Below are 24,652 nucleotides of genomic sequence, written 5' to 3' on the forward strand. Positions count from 1 at the left end.
AATATTCCTGGGCTGAAAAATCTCGTCCAATGGAAAAGTGACTGCCATTCCTTCTCCCTCTCCTCCAGCTTCCTCCATCCACCTGCCTCGTGTGGCCTTGATGGAGTTCTCTCACCTTCCTCACTCCCCCTCCAGTCAGAGCTTTCTAGATGCCATGCTCACAGCTGCACTCAGTGGTCTCCTTCCTAGAAACCCTGCTTCCTCAGCTTCTTTCAGGAGATGAGCTCCTGATTCTTTCCAGCCTCCCACCTCCACCTCTTCTTTCTCTTTTGTGGGCTCCTCCTCCTGTAAGTCATTCACTGACATGACTCTTCACATGGGTTCTTTTCTCAGTCATTGGCTTCACCTCAGAGTTTTTCTCCAAATGATCTTTTCCTTTGCTTTGATTTCAGATACTGCCAACTCTATAGATCCAACCCACACCTCTCCCCTCAGCTCATACTTAATGGAAACAATTGAAATATCCCATGGGATCTTATACTCAGCGTGAACAGCACTCAAATGATGCTCGTTATCTCCCCATACCGGCCCTCGCCTGTCTGCTCCATCTCAGTGGTTGTCACCACCCCCACCCTTCATCCCAGCTGCACACCTAGGTGTCATCCTTCATCCTGACTCCTCCTCCTCCACTTTCCATTCTCCAGCATCCCACCGCCAAGCATTGCTCTACTTTACTTCCTATGTAGTTATTGAATCCTATTACTCTTAATTTAGGCTCCTCCTACTTCTTACTTGAATGATTTCACTGGCTTTTATTTGGTTCCTCTGCTTTTGAAACTTCCTTGCTTATATCTACCAGGTTGATCCAATGTGAACTATCAATCTGTACTGCCATCCTGCTTCAATATGTTCAGTGGCCCCAAAGGCTACCAAGCTCCTTAGCGTGGCACAGGGGCGCAAAGGCTCCTTGCCTGGCCCCTTGTGCTCTCCAGGATAATGAAATTTTTCTCTTATTTGTGTGTGTGTCTTTTTAGGGCCTCATTCACAGCATATGGAAGTTCCCAGGCTAGGGGTCGAATCGGAGGTGTAGCTGTCCGACCACACCATAGCAATGCCAGATCCAAGCCAAGTCTGTGACCTACACCACAGTTCACAGCTACACCAGATCCTTAACCCACTGAGTGAGGCCAGGGATTGAACCTGCATCCTCATGGATACTAGTCATGTTCCTTACCACTGAGCCATAATGGGAACTTCTTATTTCTCTTATTGAGTGATGTCTTGCCTCTGTATTTTAGCCCATTTATACCTCCTCTACCTGAAATTTCTCCCACCCTGCCTTCACTTGGCTCTTTCACACTCATCTGCTAAGAATCAGCTGAGGTGTGTCTTTAGCCAGAAGGCCATTCCTAACTCCTCTTGCCTGGATTGGGATTTCATTAATCTGGTGCATATATCCCTTGCTGCATGTGCTACATCATTTTCATCATTTATTTGTAAATCTTTTTATAAATCTGCCTTTTCTCTAAACTATGACCTGTTGAGAACAGGGGCTGCATCTATTTACTTTTGCGACTGACTCTAAGTCATATCTTAGTATCTGAATCTTGAATGGATGAATCAGAGCATTGGCTGCGTCTGTAATGCATGAGAGTCCAGAAAAACCATTTATTAAAAATATGCCTGAGATAGACCTATTTAGTTGGAACTGTTTTAAATGGGCCATCCTGTCTGCCATCAAGATCACCCCAGTGTCATTAGCTCTAATTGTCTTCCTGAGTTTAATTAACACTTAACAAGGTAGAGCGTTAAAGGGAATATTTTATTCCTCCAATATTTTCATTACAACATATTGCACTATTGCAAACTCAGAATTACAGTTTGTGGACTAAGAAGGTAGAAAGTAGTTTGTTTAGACAGAAAATGTTCTTTAAGAACCCCTGCAGTGTTCAGAAAACATGAATTAAGAACTTTCTTGGCAATATATATACAAATATCCTTTTCCTTCAATCTGTTTGTGTCTAATATTCTTTAATACATGAAAACTGTAAGAATCAACCAAGGACTGTAAATGTTATGGTTAAAAAGAGTCCTCTAGGATGAAAGAGGTGAATTTTGACCCCATTAATCACTCAGCTGCCAAGGCTTTGGGAGTAGACTGTTTGGTGATAATTAAAAGGTTAACAAGACATAAAACAGAAAGAAAAAAAAAAAACTGCAAGTGCTGCGGTCTGAGCAGGGGACACCAGCCTGGATCCAAGTCATTAACTGAGGTGAGCAGGGAGAAGGGAACCTCCTTGTTTGGGGCCAGTTAACAGGGTGCTGAGGTCTAATTTTCAAGGGTCCAAACTTAGAGAGCAATTTCATTTAAATCCATGCATTAGAGCCACAGAAGTCCACAGATAAAAGCTGGCCTCTTCATTCTTTCAGTAACACTCTACCATTCAGTAACCACTGGCTATGGACTAGGCATTTTTCATGGAATATTTAGTTTCCACCATAAACCTTTGAGGTAGTACTGTTTTGACTCCACATGTTTTCAGATGACAAGACTAAAACTAATTAGATAAATGACTTCCCTGAGGTCTTTAAGTGACAGAGCCAGGATTGAAGCCCAAATAGTTGGACTCTGCTCTCACCTACATCAAAGTGTGGTTTTATTAGCAGCTGCAGCAGCACCTGGGAAGGTTTTTGAAGGATAAACTCATGGGCTTTGCTCCAGATCTATGGAATCAGAAACTGGGAGTGGGGTCCAGCAATGGTGGGTTTACAGGCCCCCAGGAGAGCCTGTGCACTTGCAGTTGAGCTCTATCTCATTATACTGTGGTACCATCTATTAGAGATGTGCTTCTCTAAATCTAACAGTCATACGGATCACCTGGAGAACTCCTTGAAATGTAGATTGATTCAGTAGGTTTAGGGTAGGGCCCGAGATTCTGCATTTCTAACCAGCTCCTGGTGATGCTGAGATTGCAGACTATACTTTGCATAATGAAGCCCTAGAATGTAAGCTTCAGAAAGCCAGGTTGCTTTGTTTTCCTGTCATCTGGTTTAGTAGGGTACCTGACCCACATTTTCTGTTGAATGAATACACCATGATCCAGTATGTCTGCATGTCTGAGTCAGAGACTGTTGATTTGGTGTGAATCTGCTACTGACTCAGAATGCATCTGCCCAACCATCCTTTCCAAATTTCTAATCACACCACCCATTCATTTACCCGCAGGAACTGTCATGTTCCTGGCTTGATGTTTTACTGTTTTAGTCTTTTAAGTGAGTAGGGCATTTTGGATTATCCAAGGGCAATTGAATGCATCATATGTTTTGGAGAAGGGGTGGAAAATAGGGTGTGGAAGGAGTAAGATGTGGGAAGGAGGCTAGAGAGAATGGATGAAGGTTGGAAACAGTTTAATGAAAAGAGATGCCCAGGAAATGGATTATTCACAGTTGGCTGAGCATTGCTCCCAATCCCCTCCCAACACTGGGTTAAGAGTTAGAAAAGCAGTGGACCTCCTTTCATACTAAACTGACTCTAAGCTGTTGGGAGAGTTTAAATCAAAGTTGATATTACAAAACCATTTTAAACAAAACAACAATAAAAGTCACATTGTAAACCTTGAACTGAAGAGGAATGAGAAAAGGATGTTCACTCTTGCCACTTATATTCAACATAATTTTGTAATTCCTAGTTATAGCAATCAGAGAAGAAAAAGAAATAAAATGAATCCAAATTGGAAAAGAAGTAAAACTGTTGCTGTTTGCAGGTGATGTGATACTATACATAGAAAATCCTAAAGATGCTACCATAAAACTGTTAGAGCTCATCAATGAATTCAGCAAAATTGCAGGACACAAAATTAATGCACAGAAAAATCTCTTTCATTTCTATATACTAAAAACAAAATATCATAAAGAGAAACTAAAGAAACAATCCCATTTACCACCACAATGAAGATAATAAAATACTAGGAAGAAACCTACCTAAAGAGACAAAAGATCTGTACTCTGAAAACTATAAGATGCTGATGAAAGAAATCAAAGATGACACAAACAGATAGAATGATATACCATGCTCTTGTGTTGGAAGAATCAATACTGTCAAAATTACAATACTACCCAAAGCAACCTACAGATTCAATGCAACCCCTGTCAAATTACCAATGACATTCTTCACAGAACTAGAACAAAAACTTTTAAAATTTGTATGGAAACAAAAAAGACCCTGAATAGCCAAAGCAATCTTGAAAAAAAAAAAAAAAACCAGAACTGGAGGAATCAGTCTCCCTGACTTCATACTATACTGCAAAGCTACAGTAATCGAATTAGTATGGTACTGGTGCAAAAACAGAAATATAGATCAATGGAACGAGATAGAAAGCCCAGAAATAAACCCAAGCACCTACGGTTAACTAGTCTATGACAAAGTAGGCAAGAATATACCTGGAAGAAAGATGGTCTCTTCAGTAAGTGGTACTGGAAAACTGGACTGCTACATATAAAAGAAAAATTAGAACACTCTCAAGAGGTGGGGCAAGATGGCAGAGGAGTAAGAGGTCGCCCTCACCTTCTCCCACAAACACATAAAAAAAACACATCTACATGTAAAACTACTCGCAAAGAACATCAACTGAATACTTGCAAAAGAACTTAAACCTCCAAAAAGGGCAAGAAACACTTGACATAACTGGGTAGAATGAAAGAAAAAAGAGAGAGAGAGAAGGAATCAGGACGGGACTAGCATCCATAGAGGGACCCGTGAAGGAAAAAAGGAACCCATCTCCTGGGAAGCCACCTAACTGACAAAAGATTGGCTGAGTTGGCAGGACCTCAGAGTTGCTGAGAAAAGCATAGCAGCTGGACTGAGAGCAGCAGAGCAGAGTGAGAGCCACACAGGTCATCTGAACCACTGGCCCAGACACCACAGCCTGAGATGCTCAGGTGGGGGCTGGGTGCTGAGACTCGGGCTCTAGATGTCCTCATTGCTATTGTAAGCCCAATGATCAGGCACTGACTGCTGGCCCTACCCATTGCCTCCTTCTCCCTGAAAACACACTGAGAATCCTGAGAACAACAGCCTGCTCACACCTAAGAAAGAGACAGCAAATATTCAAACTCCCACACCAAAAATAAATAGTAACACCCCCCCCCCACCACCAAATACAAAGGGGTATCCTTGCATAGAAGTAGCCTTACAAAACTACAGTTTGGGTTCCTCAAACTCACAGAAAAAGAAAAACACAAGCAAGATGAAGAAGCACAGAAACCATTCCCAGTTAAAGGAAGAGGAGAATTCACCTAAAGCAGACAACAATGAAACAGACCTCTGCAGTCTGACAGACATTGAGTTCACAAGGGAGGTATTGAAAATACTGAAGGAATTGAGAGAGGATATTAACAGTAATGCAGATTCCTTTAGAAAGGAACTAGAAAATATAAGGAGGAGTCAAGAAAAACTAGAAAATTCATTTGCAGAGATACAAACTGAGCTTAAGGCAATAAAGAGCAAAATGAGTAATGCAGAGGAATGAATTCATGCAATGAAAGATAAAATAATGGAAATCACCCAAACAGGACAGCAGACAGAAGACCAAATGAAAAAACATGAAAGCAATATACGAGACCTATGAGATAATATAAAGTGGGCCAATCTATGCATAATAGGAATTCCAGAAGGAAAAGAAGAAGAAAAGGGGATTGAAAATATATTTGAAGAAATGATGGCTGAAAACTTTCCAAATCTAAAGGATACTGATATCAAGCTACAGGAAGCACAGAGGGCTCCAAACAAGCTGAACCCAAACAGGCCCACACCAAGACATACTATAATAAAAATGGCAAAAGTTAAAGAGAGGATTCTAAAGGCAGCAAGAGAAAAGCAAAGCATTAATTATAAGGGAACCCCCATAAGGCTATCAGCTGATTTCTCTATAGAAACACTACAGGCCAGAAGGGAGTAGCAAGACGTATTTAAAGTGCTGAAAGGAAAAAAATTGCAACCTAGAATGCTCTATCCAGCAAGAATATCATTTAAATTAGAAGGGGAAATAAAGAATTTCTCCAACAAACAGAAGCTAAAACAGTACAGCAATACTAAACCCATTCAAAAGGAAATACTGAAAGGGCTTCTCTAAATTTAAAAAAGAGAGAGAAAAGAGAAAAAGAAGAATTAGAATGGGGGAAACCACAACTGGAAAGCAATCACTTAAATAAGCCAGCATACAGATCTAAACATGAAGATGTTAAAAAAAAAGACATCAAAATCATACAATGTGGGGAAGTACAGTGAGGAAATATAGATTCTTTTTTTTTTTATTTTAATGTTGCGTCTGAGCCTATATGACTATCAGACAAAAGCAAGCAGATATAGGAAAGGCTTAACGTGCTTAAAAAACAGGGAAACCACAAATCAAAACCAAATGTTACATTAACAAAAACTGAAAAGAAAAGTACTCAAGCATAAAATAAATGGAAACCATCCAACACAAAAAAGAAAAGAAGAAAAGAGAAACATAAAATCAACCAGAAAACAAGGTTTAAAATGGCAATAAATACATATCTGTCAATAATCACCTTATGTTCCAATCAAAAGACACAGAGTGGCAGACTGGATAAAAAAGCAAAAACCTTCAATCTTCTGCCTATAAGAAACTCACCTTAGAGCAAAGGACATATATAGATTGAAAGTGAGGGGATGGGGGAAAGATCTTTCATGGCAATGGACAAGACAGGAAAGCAGGAGTTTCAGTACTCATATCAGACAAAATAGACTTTAAAAGGAAGCCCATAAAGAAAGACAAAATAAAGAAAGACAAACAAGGACATTATTTAATGGTTAAAGGATCCATTAAGAAGAGGATATTAACAATCGTCAATATATATGCCCCTAATATAGAAGCACCCAGATACCTACAACAAATGCTAACAGACATAAAAGGAGAAATCAATGGTAATACAATCATAGTAGGAGACTTTAACACTCCACTTACAACAATGGGCAGATCCTCTAGACAGAAAATCAATAAGGCAACAGAGATCCTAAAGGACACAATAGAAAAGTTAGACTTAATCGACATTTTCAGGACATTACATCCAAAAAAATCAGAATATACATTCTTCTCAAGTGCACATGGAACATTCTCAAGAATTAATCACATACTAGGGCACAAAGCTAAAATCAACAAATTTAAGAATATATAAATTATTTCAAGTATCTTCCCTGACCCCAATGGCATGAAACTAGAAATCAACCACAGGAAAAGAAATGAGAAAAAACTTACTACATGAAGACAAAACAACATGTTACTAAAAAACCAATGAGTCAATGAGGAAATCAAAACAGAAATTAAAAAATACCTCGAGACAAATGATAATGAAGACACATCCACTCAAAATCTATGGGATGCCGTAAAAGCAGGGCTCAGAGGGAAATTCATAGCAATATAGGCATTCCCCAAAAAAGAAGAAAAATCTCAAATCAACAACTTAACCCAACACCTAAATGAATTAGAAAAATAAGAATAAACAAAACATAAAGTCAGCAGAAGGAAGGAAATCATAAAGATCAAAGAGGAAATAAATAAAATAGAGATTAAAAAAAACAATTGAATAAATCAGTAAAACCAAGAGCTGGTTCTTTGAAAAGGTAAACAAAATTGACAAACCTCTGGCTAGACTCACCAAGAAGAGGAGAGAAAAAAACCCAAATAAAATCAGAAATGAAAAAGTAGAAGTCACAATTGGTACTACTGAAGTACAAAAAACCATGAGAGAATACTATGAACAATTGTGTGCCAACAAATTTGACAACCTGGAAGAAATGAACAACTTTCTAGAGACTTACAGCCTGCCAAAACTGAATCAAGAAAAAAGAGATCAACCGAACAGACCAATCACTAGAAATGAAATTGAATATGTCATAAAAACACTCCCTATAAATAAAAGTCCAGGACCAGATGACTTCACAGGAGAATTCTACCAAACATACAAAGAGGATCTTATACCAATCTTCCTTAAACTTTTTCAAAAGGTTGAAGAAGAAGGTACACTCCCAAAGACATTCTATGACACCACTATCACCCTAATTCCAAAACCAGAAAAAGATACCACCAAAAAAGAAAACTATCGGCCAATATCTTTGATGAATATAGATGCAAAAATTCTCAACAAAATTTTAGCCATCTGAATCCAACAACATATAAAAAAGATCATACACCATGGCCAGGTGGGATTCATCCCAGGTGCACAAGGATGGTTCAACATACGCAAATCAATCAACGTCATACACCACATTAACAAAAGAAAAGTCAAAAACCACATGATCATCCCAATAGGTGCAGAAAAAGCATTTGACAAAGTCCACCGCAAAGGAAACCCAAAAGAAAACAGACAATTTACAGAATGGGAGAAAATAGTTTCAAATGTTGCAACTGATGAGGGCTTAATCTCTAGAATATACAAACAACTTATACAACTCAACAGCAAAAAATCCAACCACCCAGTTGAAAAATGGGCAAAAGACCTGAATAGACATTTTTCCAAGGAAGATGTATAGATGGCCAACAAGCACATGAAAAAATGCTTAACATCCCTGATTATTAGAGAAATGCAAATCAAAACTACCACCAATCACACCAGTCAGAATGGCCATCATTAATAAGTTCACAAATAACAAATGCTGGATGGGGTGTTGAGAAAAGAGAACCCTCCTGCACTGCTAATGGGAATGTAAGCTGGTACAACCACTACAGAGATCAGTATGGAGATACCCTAGAAATCTATACATAGAACTACCATATGACCCAGCAATCCCACTCTTGGGCATATATTCGGACAAAACTTTCCTTAAAAAAGACACATGCACCCGCATGTTCATTGCAGCTCTATTCACAATAGCCAAGACATGGAAACAACCCAAATGTCCATCAACAGATGATTGGATTAGGAAGATGTGGTATGTATATACAATGAAATACTACTCAGCCATAAAAAAGAATGAAATAATGCCATTTGCAGCAACATGGATGGAACTAGAGACTCTCATACTGAGTGAAATAAGTCAGAGAAAGACAAATACCATATGAAATCGCTTATATCTGGAATCTAATATAAGGCATAAATGAACCTTTCCACAGAAAAGAAAATCATGGACTTGCAGAATAGACTTGTGGTTGCCAAGGGGGAGGGGGAGGGAGTGGGGTGGTTGGGGAGCTTGATTAATAGATACAAACTATTGCCTTTGGAATGGATTAGCAATGAGATCCTGCTGTGTAGCACAGGGTACTATGTCTAGTCACTTTTGATGGAGCATGATATTGTGTGAAAATAGAATGTGTACATGTATATGTAACTGGGTCACCATGCTGTACAGTAGAAAAAAAAATCATATTGGGGAAATAACTATTAAAAAATAATAAAATTTGCTCCAATTATAAAAAAAAAAGATCACTCTCTAACACCGTACACAAAGATAAACTCAAAATGGATTAAGGACCTGAACATAATGCAGGGAACTTTAAAACTCCTAGAGGAAAACATGGGCAGAACGCTCTTTGACATAAATCACAGCAATATCTTGTTTGATCCACTTCCTAGAGTAATGAAAATGAAAACAAAAACAAACAAATGGGACCTAATCAACTTTTGCAAAGGAAAGGAACATTAATAAAAAAAAAAAAAAGACAACCTGTGGAATGGTAGAAAATAATTGCAAAAGATGCAACTGACAAGGGCTTAATCTACAAAATATATGAAAAACTCAACACCAAAAATCAAGCAACCCAACTGAAAAATGGGCAAAAGACTTCAATAGACATTTCTCAAAAGAATACATAAGGATGGCCAACAAGCAGATGAAAAAATGCTCAACATCACTTATTATTGGAGAAATGCAAATAAAAACTACAATGAGGTACCACCTCACACTGGTCAGAATGGTTATCATTAATAAGTCTACAAATAACAAATGCTGGAGAAGGTGTGGTGAAAAGGGAACTCTTCTACAATGTTGGTGGCAATGTAACTTGATCAACCACTATGGAGATTCCTTAAAAAACTAAATATAGAACTACCATATGATCCAGCAATCCTACTCCTGGTCATATATCTGGAGAAAAGCTTAATTTGAAAAGAAACATGCACCCTGATATTCACTGCAGCACTATTCACAATAGCCAAGACATGGAAGCAATCTAAATGCCCATTAACAGAGAAATGGATAAAGAAAATTGTGGTACATATACAATGAAATGTTACTCAGCCATAAAAGAGAATGAAGTAATGCCATTTGCAGCAACATGGATGAACCTAGAGATTACCATACTGAGTGAAGTAAGTCAGACAGAGAAAGATAGCATATGATATCACATATGGAATCAAATAAAAATGATATAAAACAACCTATTTATAAAACAGAAACAAACTCACAGATTTCAAAACCAATCTTATGGTTACCATAGGGGAAACTTTGAGGGGAGGGAGGAATCAGGAGGATGGGAATAACATATACACGGTACTGTATAAAATAGGTAATTAGGAGTTCCTGTCGTGGCTCAGTGGTTAATGAATCTGACTAGGAACCATGAGGTTGTGGGTTTGATCCCTGGCCTTGCTCAGTGGGTTGGGGATCCAGTGTTGCCGTGAGCTGTGGTGTAGGTCGCAGATGCGGCTTTGATCCCATGTTGCTGTGGCTGTGGCGTAGCCTGGTGGCTACAGCTCTGACTGGACCCCTAGCCTGGGAACCTCCACATGCTGCAGGTGCGGCCCTAGAAAAGACAAAAAAATAAAAAATAATAAAATAGTTAATCAACAAGAACCTGCTATATAGCACAGGGAAATCTACTCAATAGTTTGTAATAACCTGTATGGGAAAACAGAATGGATATATATATATAACTGATTCAATTTGCTATGCACCTGAAACCAATACTCCAATTATAAGTCAACTATGCTCCAATAAAATTAAAACAACAACAACAACAACAAAAACCTTGAACTGAAATGAAGAGCTAAGTAAACTGATAAAGTGTCTGATTGGCCAGAGAAAGATGACACAAGCACGCAGATGGGCGGGGGAGGGGAGAAGAATGCTTCCTAGATTTCCTCTGCTGAGTGGAAGTAAGCTTCTGTAAAGCCTTAACAAATGCCTGGGTCCTTAGAGAATCAGATATTTTGTAAGTAGCCCACAGGACAAAAGGCTAAAACTCTTCCTAAGTAAGACATTTTAGCACAGTAAACTCTTTTAAGTATATGGGTTGGCTGAACTTTGATAAATGCCGTGTGTGTATTGTAATAGTTGGGCGGCAGAAATCATTACAAAAATTGATTCTGGAAACATTGCAAAACTCAGGAACAGGATTTCAGTATGCTGTTCATTCTGCCAGAATTCCCCAAGAGAATTGAGAATAATGCTCTGCTATATTAAAATGATGGCATAAATGTTACTTTAATTAAAATTCAAACAAGTTGTAATGAACAGATACAATGGCTCTTTTAGACATTGACCACATTTAAGAGATCAAACAGACTGAGAAAAAACGATTTACAGGCATTTTCAAAATTAGTATTTAACTAAAGCTTTTTGAACTAATGTTCACAGAATATTTATATAACTGAGACAACTTAATATTGACATATCCCAATGATATATCCCACAGTTCTCAGAGGAGGCATATATACTCTATACACTATTAGAATTTCATGACTGGGTGATCCAGAGTAACTTTTTATATAAAAATCTGATGACCTCTTAAAGAACAGTCTTATACATGACTATTATTATAACTCATTAATTCAGCCTATGACGTACATAACCAAAGTTCTGTGAATATCCCATTTTTTGAGGATTATTTGTCAGGGGCACTATAATTACCCCCTTTTTTCCATTAAGACTTTATTTTTTAGAGCAGTTTTAGGTTCATGGCAAAACTGAGGGGAAGGGATAGAAATTTCCCACATATCCCATGTTCCCACACATGTGTAGTCTCCCCCATTATCAACAACTCCCACCAGAGTGGTACCTTGATTACAACTGATGAACCTCCATCAACTCATAATAACCACCAAAGTCCATAGTTTACATTATGGTTCATTCTTGGTGCAGTACATTCCATGAATGTGGACAAACTATAATGACAAATATCAATCATTATGGTATCTATGGTATCATATATCCTCTATGCTGTACCTGTTCATCTCTCCTTGCCGTGCCCACAACCTTTAGTCATCACTGATCTTTTTCCTGCCCCCATAGTTTTGTCTTTTACAGAATGTCCTCTATTTGGAATCAAACAGTATGTAGCCTTTTCAGATTAGCTTCTTTCACTTAGCAATATTCATTTAATTTTCCTTCATGGTTTGGTAGCTCATTTCTTTTAGCACTGAATAATATTCCATTATCTTGATGCATGATACTTTATTTAGCCATTCACCTACTGAAGGGCATCTTGGTTTTTTCCAAGTTTTGTCAGTTATGAATAAGCTACTATAATCGTAAGTTTTCAAATCCTTTGAGTAAATACCAAGGAGTGCAATTGCTGGGTCATAAATGATAAAATTATGTTTAGTTTTGGAAGAAACCATCAAACTATCTTTCCAAGTGGCTGTACCATTTTGCATTTCCATCAGTGATGAATGGGGGCTCCTCTTGCTCCACATTCTTACCAGGATTTGGTATTGTCAGTGTTCCAGATTTTGGCCATTCTAATAGGCATGTAGTGGTATTCTGTTGTTGTTTTAATTTGCATTTCCCTGATGACATATGCTCTGGAGCATCTTTTCATATGCTTATTTGCTTACCTTAAGGTCTTTAGTCCATTTTTAAATTGGATTATTTGTTTTCTTATTTGTATATTTTGGTTAACAGTCTGTAATCAAATGTGTCTTTTGCTAATATTTTCTCCCAGTCTGTGGCTTTTCTTCTTATTCTCTTTACATTGTCTTTCGAAGAGCAGGAATTTTTAATTTTAATGAAGTTCAGCCCATCAGTTACTTCTTTCATAGATTGTGCCTTTGGTCTCGTATCTAAAAAGTCATCACCATAACCAAGGTCTTATAGATGTTCTCCTACCTTATCTTCTAGAACTTTAGTTTTGCATTTTACATTGAGGCCTGTGATACATTTTGAGATAATTTTTGTGAAGGATATAGGTTCTGTGTCTAGATTTGTTTTTTGGCATGTAGCTGTCTAGTTGTTCTAGCACTATTTGTTGAAAAGGATATCTTTGTTCCATTTGCTCCTTTATCAAAGATTAGCTCTGTGTGTGTGTGTGTGTGTGTGTGTGTGTGTGTGTATTTGCCTTTTATTTTATTACAAATGTAAATTGAAGTACAGTTGACTTACAGTATTATATTAGTTTTAGGTATACAACATAGTGATTAGATGCTTTTATAAATCACATGCTATACAAAGTTTTTATAAAATAGCTATATTCTCTGTGCCATATATTATATCCTTGTATCTTATTTATTTTATAACTGGTAGTTTGTATGTCTTAATCCCCTTCACATGTTTTATCCCTCTCCCACCCTCTCCCTTCTGGTAAACACTAGTTTATATCTATACATCTGTTTCTGTTTTGTTATATTTGTTCATTTCTCCTTGTCTGGTTTTGGTTATGCTGGTCTTGTAGAACAAGTTTGGAGGTTCCCTCCCGTTCAATTTTTTGGAATAGTTTGAAGATGATAAGTATTAACGCTTCTTTAAATGTTTGGTAGAATTCCCTTATGAAGCTGTCTGGTCCTGGGCTTTTGCTTGTTGGGATTTTTTGGGGGTCACTGATTTAATTTCATTATTAATAATCAGTCTGTTCATATTTTCTATTTCTTCCTAATTTGGTCTCGAAAGATTATATCTTTTTAGGAATTTAATCATTTCTTCTAGGTTGTCTAATTTGTTAGTTTATAACTGTTCATAGTGTTCTCTTATCATTGTTTGTATTTCTGTAATACTGTAATTTCTTCGCTTTCATTTCTAATTTTATTTGAGCCTTATCTCTTTTTTAATTTATGAGTCTGACTAGGGGCTTATCAATTTTGTTGATCTTTAAAAAAAAAAAAATCCAAGCCTTAGTTTCTTTGGTCTTTTCTATTTTTGGTCTCTTTTGAATTTGTTTTTAGTCTAATCTTTATTATTTCCTTCCTTCTACTAACTTATAATTGCCTTTGAAATCACAGAAATACAACAGGTAGACCCAAACAGACTGTCACTACGTTGCTAGTCCAGTGCCCATTACCTCTATGTTACCAGCTACCACCTCTACTTTGGGGATAATTGGAACTGTATGGAGCCAAGAGGGAAAAAAACAGTTAAACATCCAGATTCAAAATAAAGGAAGCTCCGGAGATCCCATCGTGGCTCAGTGGTTAACGAATCTGACTAGGAACCATGAGGTTAAGGGTTCGATCCTTGACCTTGCTCAGTGGGTTAAGGATCCAGTGTTGCCGTGAGCTGTGGTGTAGGTCACAGACGCAGCTCGGATCCTGCATTGCTGTGGCTCTGGTGTAAGCCAGTGGCTACAGCTCCGATTAGACCCCTAGCCTGAGAACCTCCATATGCCGTGGGAGCGGCCCTAGAAAAAGGCAAAAAGACCGAAATAAATAAATAAATAAATAAATAAATAAATAAATAAATAAAGGAAGCTCCTTGACATTACATTACAGGATATTCCAAGGATCTTTGCTTATTGTGGTAGATATTCTGACATGTTGCCAGCCCCCTTTAGGACCAAGGATTTATTCCCCACCTGCTTGAGGTGCTGCCAGGAGAAAGTTCGCAGATCGTAATGCCCTCTGGGGCCCCAGGTTGAAGAGAGCCATTTGTCCAAACTCACAACCACTTCTCAGGGCAGCCTGCACCAGTGATTGGACAATATGAGAAAAAAAAGTCCAGTCCCTTGGCCCCAATCAGGGACAACTCTGAAGGGTCATCTCCATTTTAGAACACCTGAGACTTTCACTGGAAATGACTGAATCCCAGCTTAACTTCTGCTGCCAAACGTTCTTCATGGCTTCCCTCCTACAGGCATTAACCCCAAGAACAGTCCCCAATAAATCTCCTGCATGTTAATCCCTGTGTCAGAATCTGCTCCTCAGAGAACCCAACCTGCAGCAGTTAGTGATTGAGGGTCTCATTGAACAACCTTCCTTATGAAGAACTATGAACAGAGGTAACAGGGCTGAAACTCAGGGTTCCAAAACTAGGTTGTGATACAGGTGCAGGACTGACCAAAAATGGTTCTAAATTCTCACTCCCTGAACCCCTCACCCCCTTCTACCTGCAGGAGGTGTTGTATTGTCTATGCATGTTGGAGAGAGGGGAGCTGTCATGTTTCAGGGTCCCAAATTCTCCAGGAGTTGATCAGTGAGTAGTCCTCGACAATGCCCATGAACAGCTGAAACCCCACACCAGATGGCCTGGCACAAAAGTGGTCTGATTGTTCCCCCTGATGAAGCTACTTTCTCACTTCCACCTACAAAAGGCAGGATGGCAGAGAGGGCAAGATCCCTAGACTGGAACATAGGGTCTCCCTCACCTGCAGTCCCCTGCAAGTCTACAAGACACTCCCTAAAGGTGGCTTCTCTTCTCCTGCTGACGCTGTCCCTTTCTCCAGTAAAGTCTGTGCCTTCACCTGTGCCAGTGGAGGCATGGAATTTGTCTTAAACTTTCATGGCTAACAAAGGGAGACTTAAATGGGATCTTCCTTGTACTGTAGTGTGACCATGAAGGCATGAAATCAGGTAGGGCTCTTTTGGAGGCCACAAGGGGTTAATTGTGACACTGTGAATGGGAACAATCCCTGAAGTGAAGAAAGATCCCGGGAGAGCTGGCAGAAGGATGACTGTATCTGAATGCCCCCAAAGCTTGAGAGAGGATGGTCTGGAGCAAGTAGTGGCTAGTGGCTGGCCAGAGCTGACTACCCACTGTGAGGCAAGAGCCAAGCCAACAAGCTAGGTAGTACAAAGACCTAGGTAGTGCAAGGACCTAGGTAGTGTAAGGACCCTGTGTCCCGGATGGAGGCTTCGACCTAGCTCTTCTTCTTCTGGGGTCACTGGCTTCCTTCTCCCGGCAGGAGGGACTGCACCTTTCTAAGAGTCCTCAGTTCTTTGGGGTCTGGGCAGGCAGAATTTGCAGGAAAAGCTGCATCCCAGTCCAGACAGCCTGACTCCAAACTTTCCCACAGTCAAGGGCATCTACCTTGTTTAGTAACAGAGGGTCCAGGTCATTGCTCTGTGAGATGATGGGAGGAAGTACCTTTTCTCCACACTGACCCCGACCTCATGCATCCCCTCTTCTCCTAGGAGAGGCTGTTCTTTAACCAGAGCTAAAGGACATTGTGGAATTCGTCCTGGACCCTGGTAGACCCAGATAGAATGCACCTTGCCCCGCAAAAGGTCATCTAGTATTTCTTGTAAAAATCAATGACAAACTTATGTACAGCTTTACCTTTTAAAACACACTCACATGCATTAACTAAGACCCACATCAGCCTAAGTCAGCAAGAGACATGTTACGTAATCCACACAATTTCAGAAAGAAAAATTGAACACAGGGTTGGGAAAAAAAGTACATTTTTTCTTCCGAATTTATGAAAAATCTTATAAATACGTAGACCTTGAATCAGAGCTACTTGCACATGTAATGAATTATCTCTTTTTAGAAAGATAAAATTACATGAAGCTTATACTACCATAGAAAATCCTGGTGCTCTGGCCAGCATAATTATAGGGCACGAAATAAACCTTGCTGCTTACTTTAAAACTCCCTTTGATAAAAGCTTTAAGGAGAGAGAGATCAGATGTTCGGAGACTTAGATGAGAGGAGGTTGGAGGAAAAAAAGAGCTAAGAGAAACTCACTGACAGAAAAGGCTGTATAAGTCTATGATTGAGATTTTTAAGGCAGGCAGGCAAGACATTTTTAAATGCAAAAGCAACTTTTAAAATGTGCCCCCAGTACACTGCATGATGTAGCTACCAAGGGTAAGGTGGCATTCTTGGAACAGTGTGTGCTGGTTCTTCTTCTGAAATGCCTGCTCTACTTCTCCTCCTCTTGGAAGAAGAAACCCTCTCAATACAATATGATCCAATCAAAAACATAAGTTTATTAGAGGCCCAATATGTGCTACATATCTGCTGGGAGCCAAATGAGAATCAGCCACAGTTTAAGAAACAGGCCCATCAATTACTCATTAACACTGGAATATTCTGGGTGATTGAAGTGGGTTTCTTCGTCTTGTACTTAGAAGAGTAGAAGTCCTGGCTGCTTGATCTGAGAACTAACAAATATTTTGCTGTCCACCTAGCTGCAGGTAACTGCCATCTACTGGGAGGAGAGTCACCCTGTTGAGTCAATCTTCCTACACGAAGAGGAATGAACATAATTTTATCTATGCTGATCCTGAATCTTCCTGAACTGTGCCTTTTCTTTTGTACAGTAATAATGTGTCACCAGGAAATCAGTAGCATTGCCCCTCTGAGTTTGTTACTTTTTTTTTTTTTTTTGTCTTTTGTTTTCTTTAGGGCCTCACCCATGGCAAATGGAAGTTCCCAGGCTAGGGGTCAAATTGGAGCTACAGCTGCTGGCCTACGCCACAGCCACAGCAACGAGGGATCCAAGCCACATCTGCGACCTACACCACAGCTCATGGCAATGCCAGATCCTTAACCCACTGAACAAGGCCAGGAATCAAACCCACATCCTCACGGATACTAGTCGGGTTTGTTAACCACTGAGCCATGACAGGAACTCCCTAAGTTTGTTACTTTTCACAGAATTACTGGTCCTTAAAAGTAGAAGGGAGTCCAGGTACTGTCTACTAGAACCTGTACACAGCACAGAAGCCCCTTCCCCTGAGTCCTGATAACTGGTCATGCAGACAGGAAGTAGAGTTTCAGCTACTTCCTTTGTTTGCACTGACTTGATCTACCTTAGTACAAATACCTCAACACATCACTTTCTGGGAAGTAAGGTCCCACAGGGTGCAATTTCCTGTGCAAAGATGCTTCCGAAAACCCTGGAAAGTCCCCATGCCTCTGCACCATAAGAACGTGCTCATAAAGCAGATGTTTCCTAGTTTTAATTTTTGTGAACCCTCAGATGGATTTGGGTAAACGTCTCCAAGCTTTGTTCATAATTGCTACAGTAGGTAATTTGTGCCCTTGGCAACAGTAATTTAGAGTTGTTAATGAAAATGGAAGCTAATTTTTAAAAACAGCTAAACTCGGGCTGTGGCAAAATACGGAGTATTTGCAGGTGGATTCTATTGAAGTTTTCTTTTTCCATTCTCAAACACAAATATGACTTTGGCTGCGATTGGAAAAAAGTACACGGTCATGTACAGTTTCATATTGTGCATTCATTGAACATACCTGCAGCCCTTCAATGGCCAGTTTGAGGATTGAAGGTGTCAGTTTGGAGGCTTGTTTGAAGGAAAAATTACTCCAGTCTATAATTAAAATGAAACCATTTATCTGAAGCTCTGGATCTTCAATAAGGACTTCCAGTGACAGCAGGATGGCACGGAGGATGTCTGTGAAGGAGTTCCTATAGCCAAAGCAGAAAGGAGAGGCTGTGTGTGAATATTAGCAGGGGCTAGGACTTTGTGTATAAAGCACTGGCCATCACACTCCATTGCTCAGTGAGCCCAGCCTGCAGGGTAACACCAATGCCCTCTACCCAAGGTGACTGAAAATGCGTTTTATAAACTTCCCAGGAATCACAGGATGGAACTACCCTTTGATCTGGCTGCACCAGAAACCTAAACTTTATGGGGGGGGGGGTCTCTCTTTTGTGCTTCCATGGGTTTCTATTCTCTGATTCCATCATAGCACTGATTACATTTCACTGAAATGCATCCCTTATTTGTCTCTCCCTTCTGGACCATAACCATACTTGTGTCCCCAATACCTAGCTACTTAGTGAATCATTGCTGAACAATGAGGTAAGACCTTAATCAGAGGCACTTGTTTTGATTTAGCCTCTTACTCCTTTTGTATGTTTAAAATCTTGCTCAAAATGTAAAAACAACTGTGCAATTGATGCTATTTTTTAGCCTCAATTCACGGGTAGAGGAAAATAAAGCAAGAAGAATAGCTTATTTTCATTGAAGGTTTGCAGAATGTGATTCAGGAAGGAAATCACTTGGAGTACACTGGTAACCATGACAACAGGTAGACCTGAATACAAACCAGAGTGAGAGTTCTCTAGTGTTGTTTGTATCCTTCCACATCATTTATTCCTAGTCACCAGTTTATTTTTGTTTTAAATGATTTTCAGACACAAAGAACGGATAGCACATTAATTTTGCTAATTCTGCCAGCAAATTTCTGAGCTATAAATTTAAGATCTTAAAAGATATCTGAATTCAGTATTATGTTTTGTTTGGAAAATATAAGTAGAAAAATATAAGCTTGTATGTCAAACAATGGCAAAATCTGTTACCTCCTTCAGGCTGTCATTAAAATCAGAAGTTGTATCCTCTTGTGAAATCAGATGAAATGATCAGATTCCTGAGCATTTCAATCTCTTTCAAATTCTAACCAAGTCTGATGATTCCAGATTGGAAATCAGAAAATATGTGCTCAAATATGGAATTCACATCTGCCAACTAATACACATAAAATAGATACACATCAAGGATTTACTGTATAGCACAAGGAATTATACCCAATATCTTGTAATAACCTATAATGGAATATAATCTGCAAAAAAACCCCAAGCCATTTTACAGTGTGGTACAACTGAAACTAACACTATATTGTAAATCAGCCATACTTCAATAAAACAAAGACCAAACAAAAAACCAGTAAGAATTTACTCCATGTCTATTATAAGCTCAGAGCTGTGTTTAGTACTTGAAGTTATAAAATAGTATGTCATATTTCTGCTTTCAAAGAGCCCTTAATTAAATTGGGATAGAGTAAGAGATTAGCCATATGAGTTGAAAGGAACCAGTAAAAGTTGAGTAGTTAGGAAGAGTTTATAGAGGGATGAACACTTGGGATAAGACTTGGAGGATGAGTAGGATTTGGGGATAAGTGGGAAAAAGAGCAAGACATTTCAGGAGAGAGGAGAGACAGGTGTAAAAAATAAAAATACCAGCCCGTTCTGTTTCTGTGCAGTTCTTCTTACTAAAAATGTCTTCCTTCTATCAAGCAAAAATTTTCTTTCCCCAAATCCACTCATTGTGTGTAATTCTGCCACCAAGAAAAAACCTCAGGTTCTCCTACACCATACACTTACAATTATCTAAGTCATGACACCCTATATAATCTCTGGATTAAAAAAATACTAGTAACTTTAACCACTTCTCATAAGAAGTGGTTTTTTAATACTGTTATTATCATTTTCTTTTATATATGTTCTCTTCTAAATTTGAGAGATGTCAAATCCCTGCTAAAATAGGGCAAGTTTTCATTAGGGCTTTGTTTGACTTTTGTTTTTGCATTCATATCAAACATGATCTAAAGACCTAAGTCTTACTTAGAGATACAGCTTTGCATTGGGAATAAACATCGATTTAAGTGGCACATGAGACCACAGATTGTGAGTTTAGGCAATTCCAAAGGAAAATGTAGAAGTTCTCCATTAGGAAATTAGAGAGTCTGATCCTGTATTAGCTTTCTTAGGAAGAGTACCCACGTGGAGGGGAATCAGGAAACTTAGAAAAGCTAAGCTTTATCTAAAGTTTACCTGCAGTACTGAGGTTGAAGGAAGAAGAATTAAGGAAATTAAAGATGATCAAGATAGTAACTTTTTTAAAAGGAGTGAGTATTTCAAGAAGTAATGATATGATAGTTTGCATTACTGCATTGCCAACCCCAGTTCTTCACTTATCTGAGTATTCACACACTAGCTCTGTGTTGACTTCATTGATGATAGATGTATTCATTGATGATAGATGTATTTCTCACCCTGGCCAGATGACTTGCTTTAACTGACAGTATGGGACAGAAATGACAGTCCACCAGCTGTTAAAAGACCTTGGATTTACTACTTATTCTCTTGCTTTCTGCAGTTGCCCTGGTTGAAACAAACAAACAAAAAATCACAGCTAGATGGCTAGACTGAAGAGAAGGATGATTTCCCAGTCAACCTGCAGATCCTCATACCAAGCAGAGCCGCCCAGCTGAACCCAGCCTAGACAAACTCTAGCTTCCCTGCAGAAATGTGAGTAATCATAAATGATTGCTTTTTTAAGCCACTGAGCTTTGGGATAGTTTGTTACAAATTAATAGCTATCCAATACCAGCGGGTCATTTAACCAAGTCAAATGCAACAGAAAGATCAAGGAGAATAAGGAAATAGAAAAGGCTCTTGTATTTGACAACAAAACAACTCTTTGGGGAGTTTTGAGATAGCCCTTTTCAATGAATGGTGAAGATAGAAATCATTGATTATGTAGATCTTTGGCAGATCACTAAATTGCTACCTCATTTTACTCCCATGTAAGTGAGGGCTAACACCTCTTCCTTTTTTTTAATGCTTTTTTTTTATTACTCAATGGATTTATTACATTTATAGTTGTACAATGATCATCACAATTCAATTTTATAGGATTTCCAACCCACAACCCCAGCACATCTCCCCACCCCCCAAACTGTCTCTTTTGGAGACCATAAGTTTTTCAAAGTCTGTGACTCAGTGTCGGTTCTGCAAAGTTCATTCTATCCTTTTTTCAGATTCCACATGTCAGTGAAAGCATTTGATGTTGGTGTCTCATTGTCTGACTGACTTCTCTTAGCATGATAATTTCTAGGTCCATCCATGTTGCTAAAAATGCCAGTATTTCTTTCCTTTTAATGGCTGAGTAATATTCCATTGTGTATATGTACTGCTTCTTCTTTATCCATTCCTCTGTCAATGGACATTTAGGTTGTTTCCATGTCTTGGCTATTGCAAATAGTGCTGCAATGAACATTGGAGTACATGTGTCTTTGCAAGTCATGGTTTTCTCTGGGTAGATGCCCAGGAGTGGGATTGCTGGATCAAATGGTAGTTCTATGTTTAATTTTCTGAGGAACTCCATACTGTTTTCCACAGTGTTTGTACCAATTTACAGTCCCACCAATAGTGTACTAGGGTTCCTTTTTCTCCACACCCTCTCCAGCACTTATTGTTTGTAGACTTTTTGATGATGGCCATTCTGGCTGGTGTTAGATGGTACCTCATCGTGGTTTTGATTTGCATTTCTCTAATAATGAGTGATGTTGAACATCTTTTTATGTGTTTTTTGGCCCTCTGTATGTCTTCTTTGGAGAATTGTCTGTTTAGATCTTCTGCCCATTTTTTGATGGGGTTGTTTGTTTTTTTTGGTATTGAGCTACAGAAGGTGTTTATAAATTTTGGAGATTAATCCCTTGTCAGTCGATTCACTTGCATAGATTTTCTCCCATTCTGTGGGTTGTCTTTTCGTTTTGTTTAGGGTTTCCTTTGCTGTGAAGAAACTTTTAAGTTTAATTAGCACCTCTTCCATCACAGTTCCACTTGTAGTCACAACCAAGAAAAGACAATGAGTCCCAGAAACATGAAAAACATTTTATGCATTTTCAAGACCAGAATCAAATGCAAGCCATTTGCAGTGAATGCAGTATTATTCTCATGGGATGATCCCAGCAGAAAGGTATAAGAATTTTGGAATTTGCTATAGTTTCCAAATGTTTGAATACTTCCCTCTTCCAGAGGAACTGGGTGGGCAGCAAAGAACTGAATGCACTGTGTCTGAAGTCCTTGTTGGTAAGTTTGACCCCACCTCATACCTTAGCTGATCATTAGCTTGAATTCCCTACTTCTTGACTTCTTTAAATGGATTTCCTCAATTTTTTCCTCCTTCTTCTTCATGACCGTTGAATTGTGAAATCCTCTTGGCTTTTTTATAATTTAAAACACCAAATAATTTACATAGCTCCTCAAAGTAGCTTAGCTTCCTTAGGTGTGGGCTAAGCATAGTGACTGCCTTCCAGAGAGTACAGTGTGGAAAGGATGGCAGGTAGAAAGAGGAACTTTAGAGAAACCAGACAGGTGTCTGCAGGTGATTAGGATCAACATCAAGGAAGGGAAAATCATGATAAAAAAATCACGATCATTTTATCACCCTCGAGACTGTGATAAAAGCACACTTTACCTCTTCGATCTTCCTCCAAAAAAATTATAACCCCAGATTAATCAAGAGGAAAATATATGACATTCTACATTAGACATTAGACATTCTACAAAATACCTAACCAGTACTCAGGTATTTTGAGTACCTGAACTCAAATTCATAAGAATTCATATGAAGTTAAGAGGTTTCAAGATAGAACTGGCCAAAAGAACTTTAACTACTAATATTAACAGACTTCTTGCTGTTTTATGCAGAAAAATTAGCATAAATTTATGAAACTGTCAAATTCATAAAAAACCAAGGAAAGTCTGAGAAACTGTCACAGTCAAGGTGAGCCTAAGGAGATGTGAAAACTAAATGTAATGTGGTCTTTTGGATGGGATCCTAGGGACGAAAAAGGATATTAGGTAAAAACTAAGAAATGTTAATAAGGCATAGCCTTTAGCGAATAATTATGTATCATGTTGGTTCATTAGCTGTAATAAACATACTATGCTAATGTAATATATGAATAATAAGGAAAACTCAAAGCAAGGAATAGGGAAACATTCTGTACTCTCTTCACAATGATTTTGTAAATCTAAAACTGTTCTAAGTAAATAGTTTATTATTTGAAAGTGCTTGCTAGAGTTTCTAATCTGCTATGATAAGTTTCCATGAATCTTCTAACAAGTTTCTAAACAAATCAAGATGGTTGTAAACAATTCAGGGAGTTCCCGTTGCGGCTCAGTGGTTAATGAACCTGACTAGCATTCCATGAGGATGCAAGTTTGATCCCTGGCCTCGCTCAATGGGTCAAGCATCTGGTATTGCCGTGAGCTGTGGTGTAGGTTGCAGACGCGGCTCCGATCCCGTGTTGCTGTGGCTGTGGCATAGGCCGGTGGCTACAGCTCTGATTCGACCCCTAGCCTGGGAACCTCCATCTGCCACAGGTGTGGCCCTGAAAAAGACAAAAAGACAAAAAAAACTCAAAAAATTCAGGAACTTCATGAAAATTGTGGAAATGAGGACAGAAGAAGACATTTCCAGAATTTCTTCATTCTGCCAATTCATTTAGACTTACACATTGTTTAATAAACGGGAGGGGGGGAATTATTTTCTGTGTTGCCTGTAAGCACAATTCTATCAGAGCAGGTTAGCATTTCTATTGAAATAAACTAACAGCTGACAAATGGGTATTTACATTTCCTCAGTCCTTTTCTATCATCTGCATAGCATTTATATAGTTAGCCATGGACTATATCAGTTTTAGTTTGATAATTAAAAGCTCAAGTGTGAAAATGTATGTGAAAGCACTATGTGAATTGCAGATTGCCAATGCAATATAAAAAAAAAACTTTTCTCAAAAAAAGGATAATTTTATTTCAATTAGGACTTATTAATGGTTTATCTACAGGGGGTTCATTATTATATGGTGAGCAATTAGAGATTATGAAAAGTGGCCCATTAGTAGTTCTGCTGTTGTTTTTGTGAGTTGAGCATCCAACATTGCTACCCGAGACTTTAAAATCTAAGCCAACAGCATAATACAAATGAGATGGAAAATAGTGTCTTATGTATGAGAAGATATTTAAGTTTCAAGAAGTGACTTCTTTATGCCTTGAATTTTTAATGGATA

At 38.6% G+C, this 24,652-nt stretch overlaps 1 protein-coding gene and 1 long non-coding RNA gene across 4 annotated transcripts in view; one reads left to right on the forward strand and one right to left on the reverse strand.

The window, feature by feature from the left end:
- The window catches only part of CLVS1 (clavesin 1), a 152,739-nt gene that overhangs the window by 66,159 nt on the left and 61,928 nt on the right, over positions 1-24,652 (reverse strand). For both annotated transcript variants that reach the window (XM_013996738.2, XM_001927833.6), the window contains one exon: positions 18,302-18,476. In XM_013996738.2, coding sequence (XP_013852192.1) covers positions 18,302-18,476 — 175 coding nt within the window. The remainder of the gene's footprint in view (positions 1-18,301; positions 18,477-24,652) is intronic.
- The window catches only part of LOC106510074, a 185,268-nt gene that overhangs the window by 23,534 nt on the left and 137,082 nt on the right, over positions 1-24,652 (forward strand). For both annotated transcript variants that reach the window (XR_002343297.1, XR_001308208.2), the window contains exon 3: positions 20,950-21,101. This is a non-coding gene — a long non-coding RNA (uncharacterized LOC106510074). The remainder of the gene's footprint in view (positions 1-20,949; positions 21,102-24,652) is intronic.

This window comes from Sus scrofa, chromosome 4, assembly GCF_000003025.6.
Source record: "Sus scrofa isolate TJ Tabasco breed Duroc chromosome 4, Sscrofa11.1, whole genome shotgun sequence".
Taxonomy (NCBI): Eukaryota; Metazoa; Chordata; class Mammalia; order Artiodactyla; family Suidae; genus Sus; species Sus scrofa.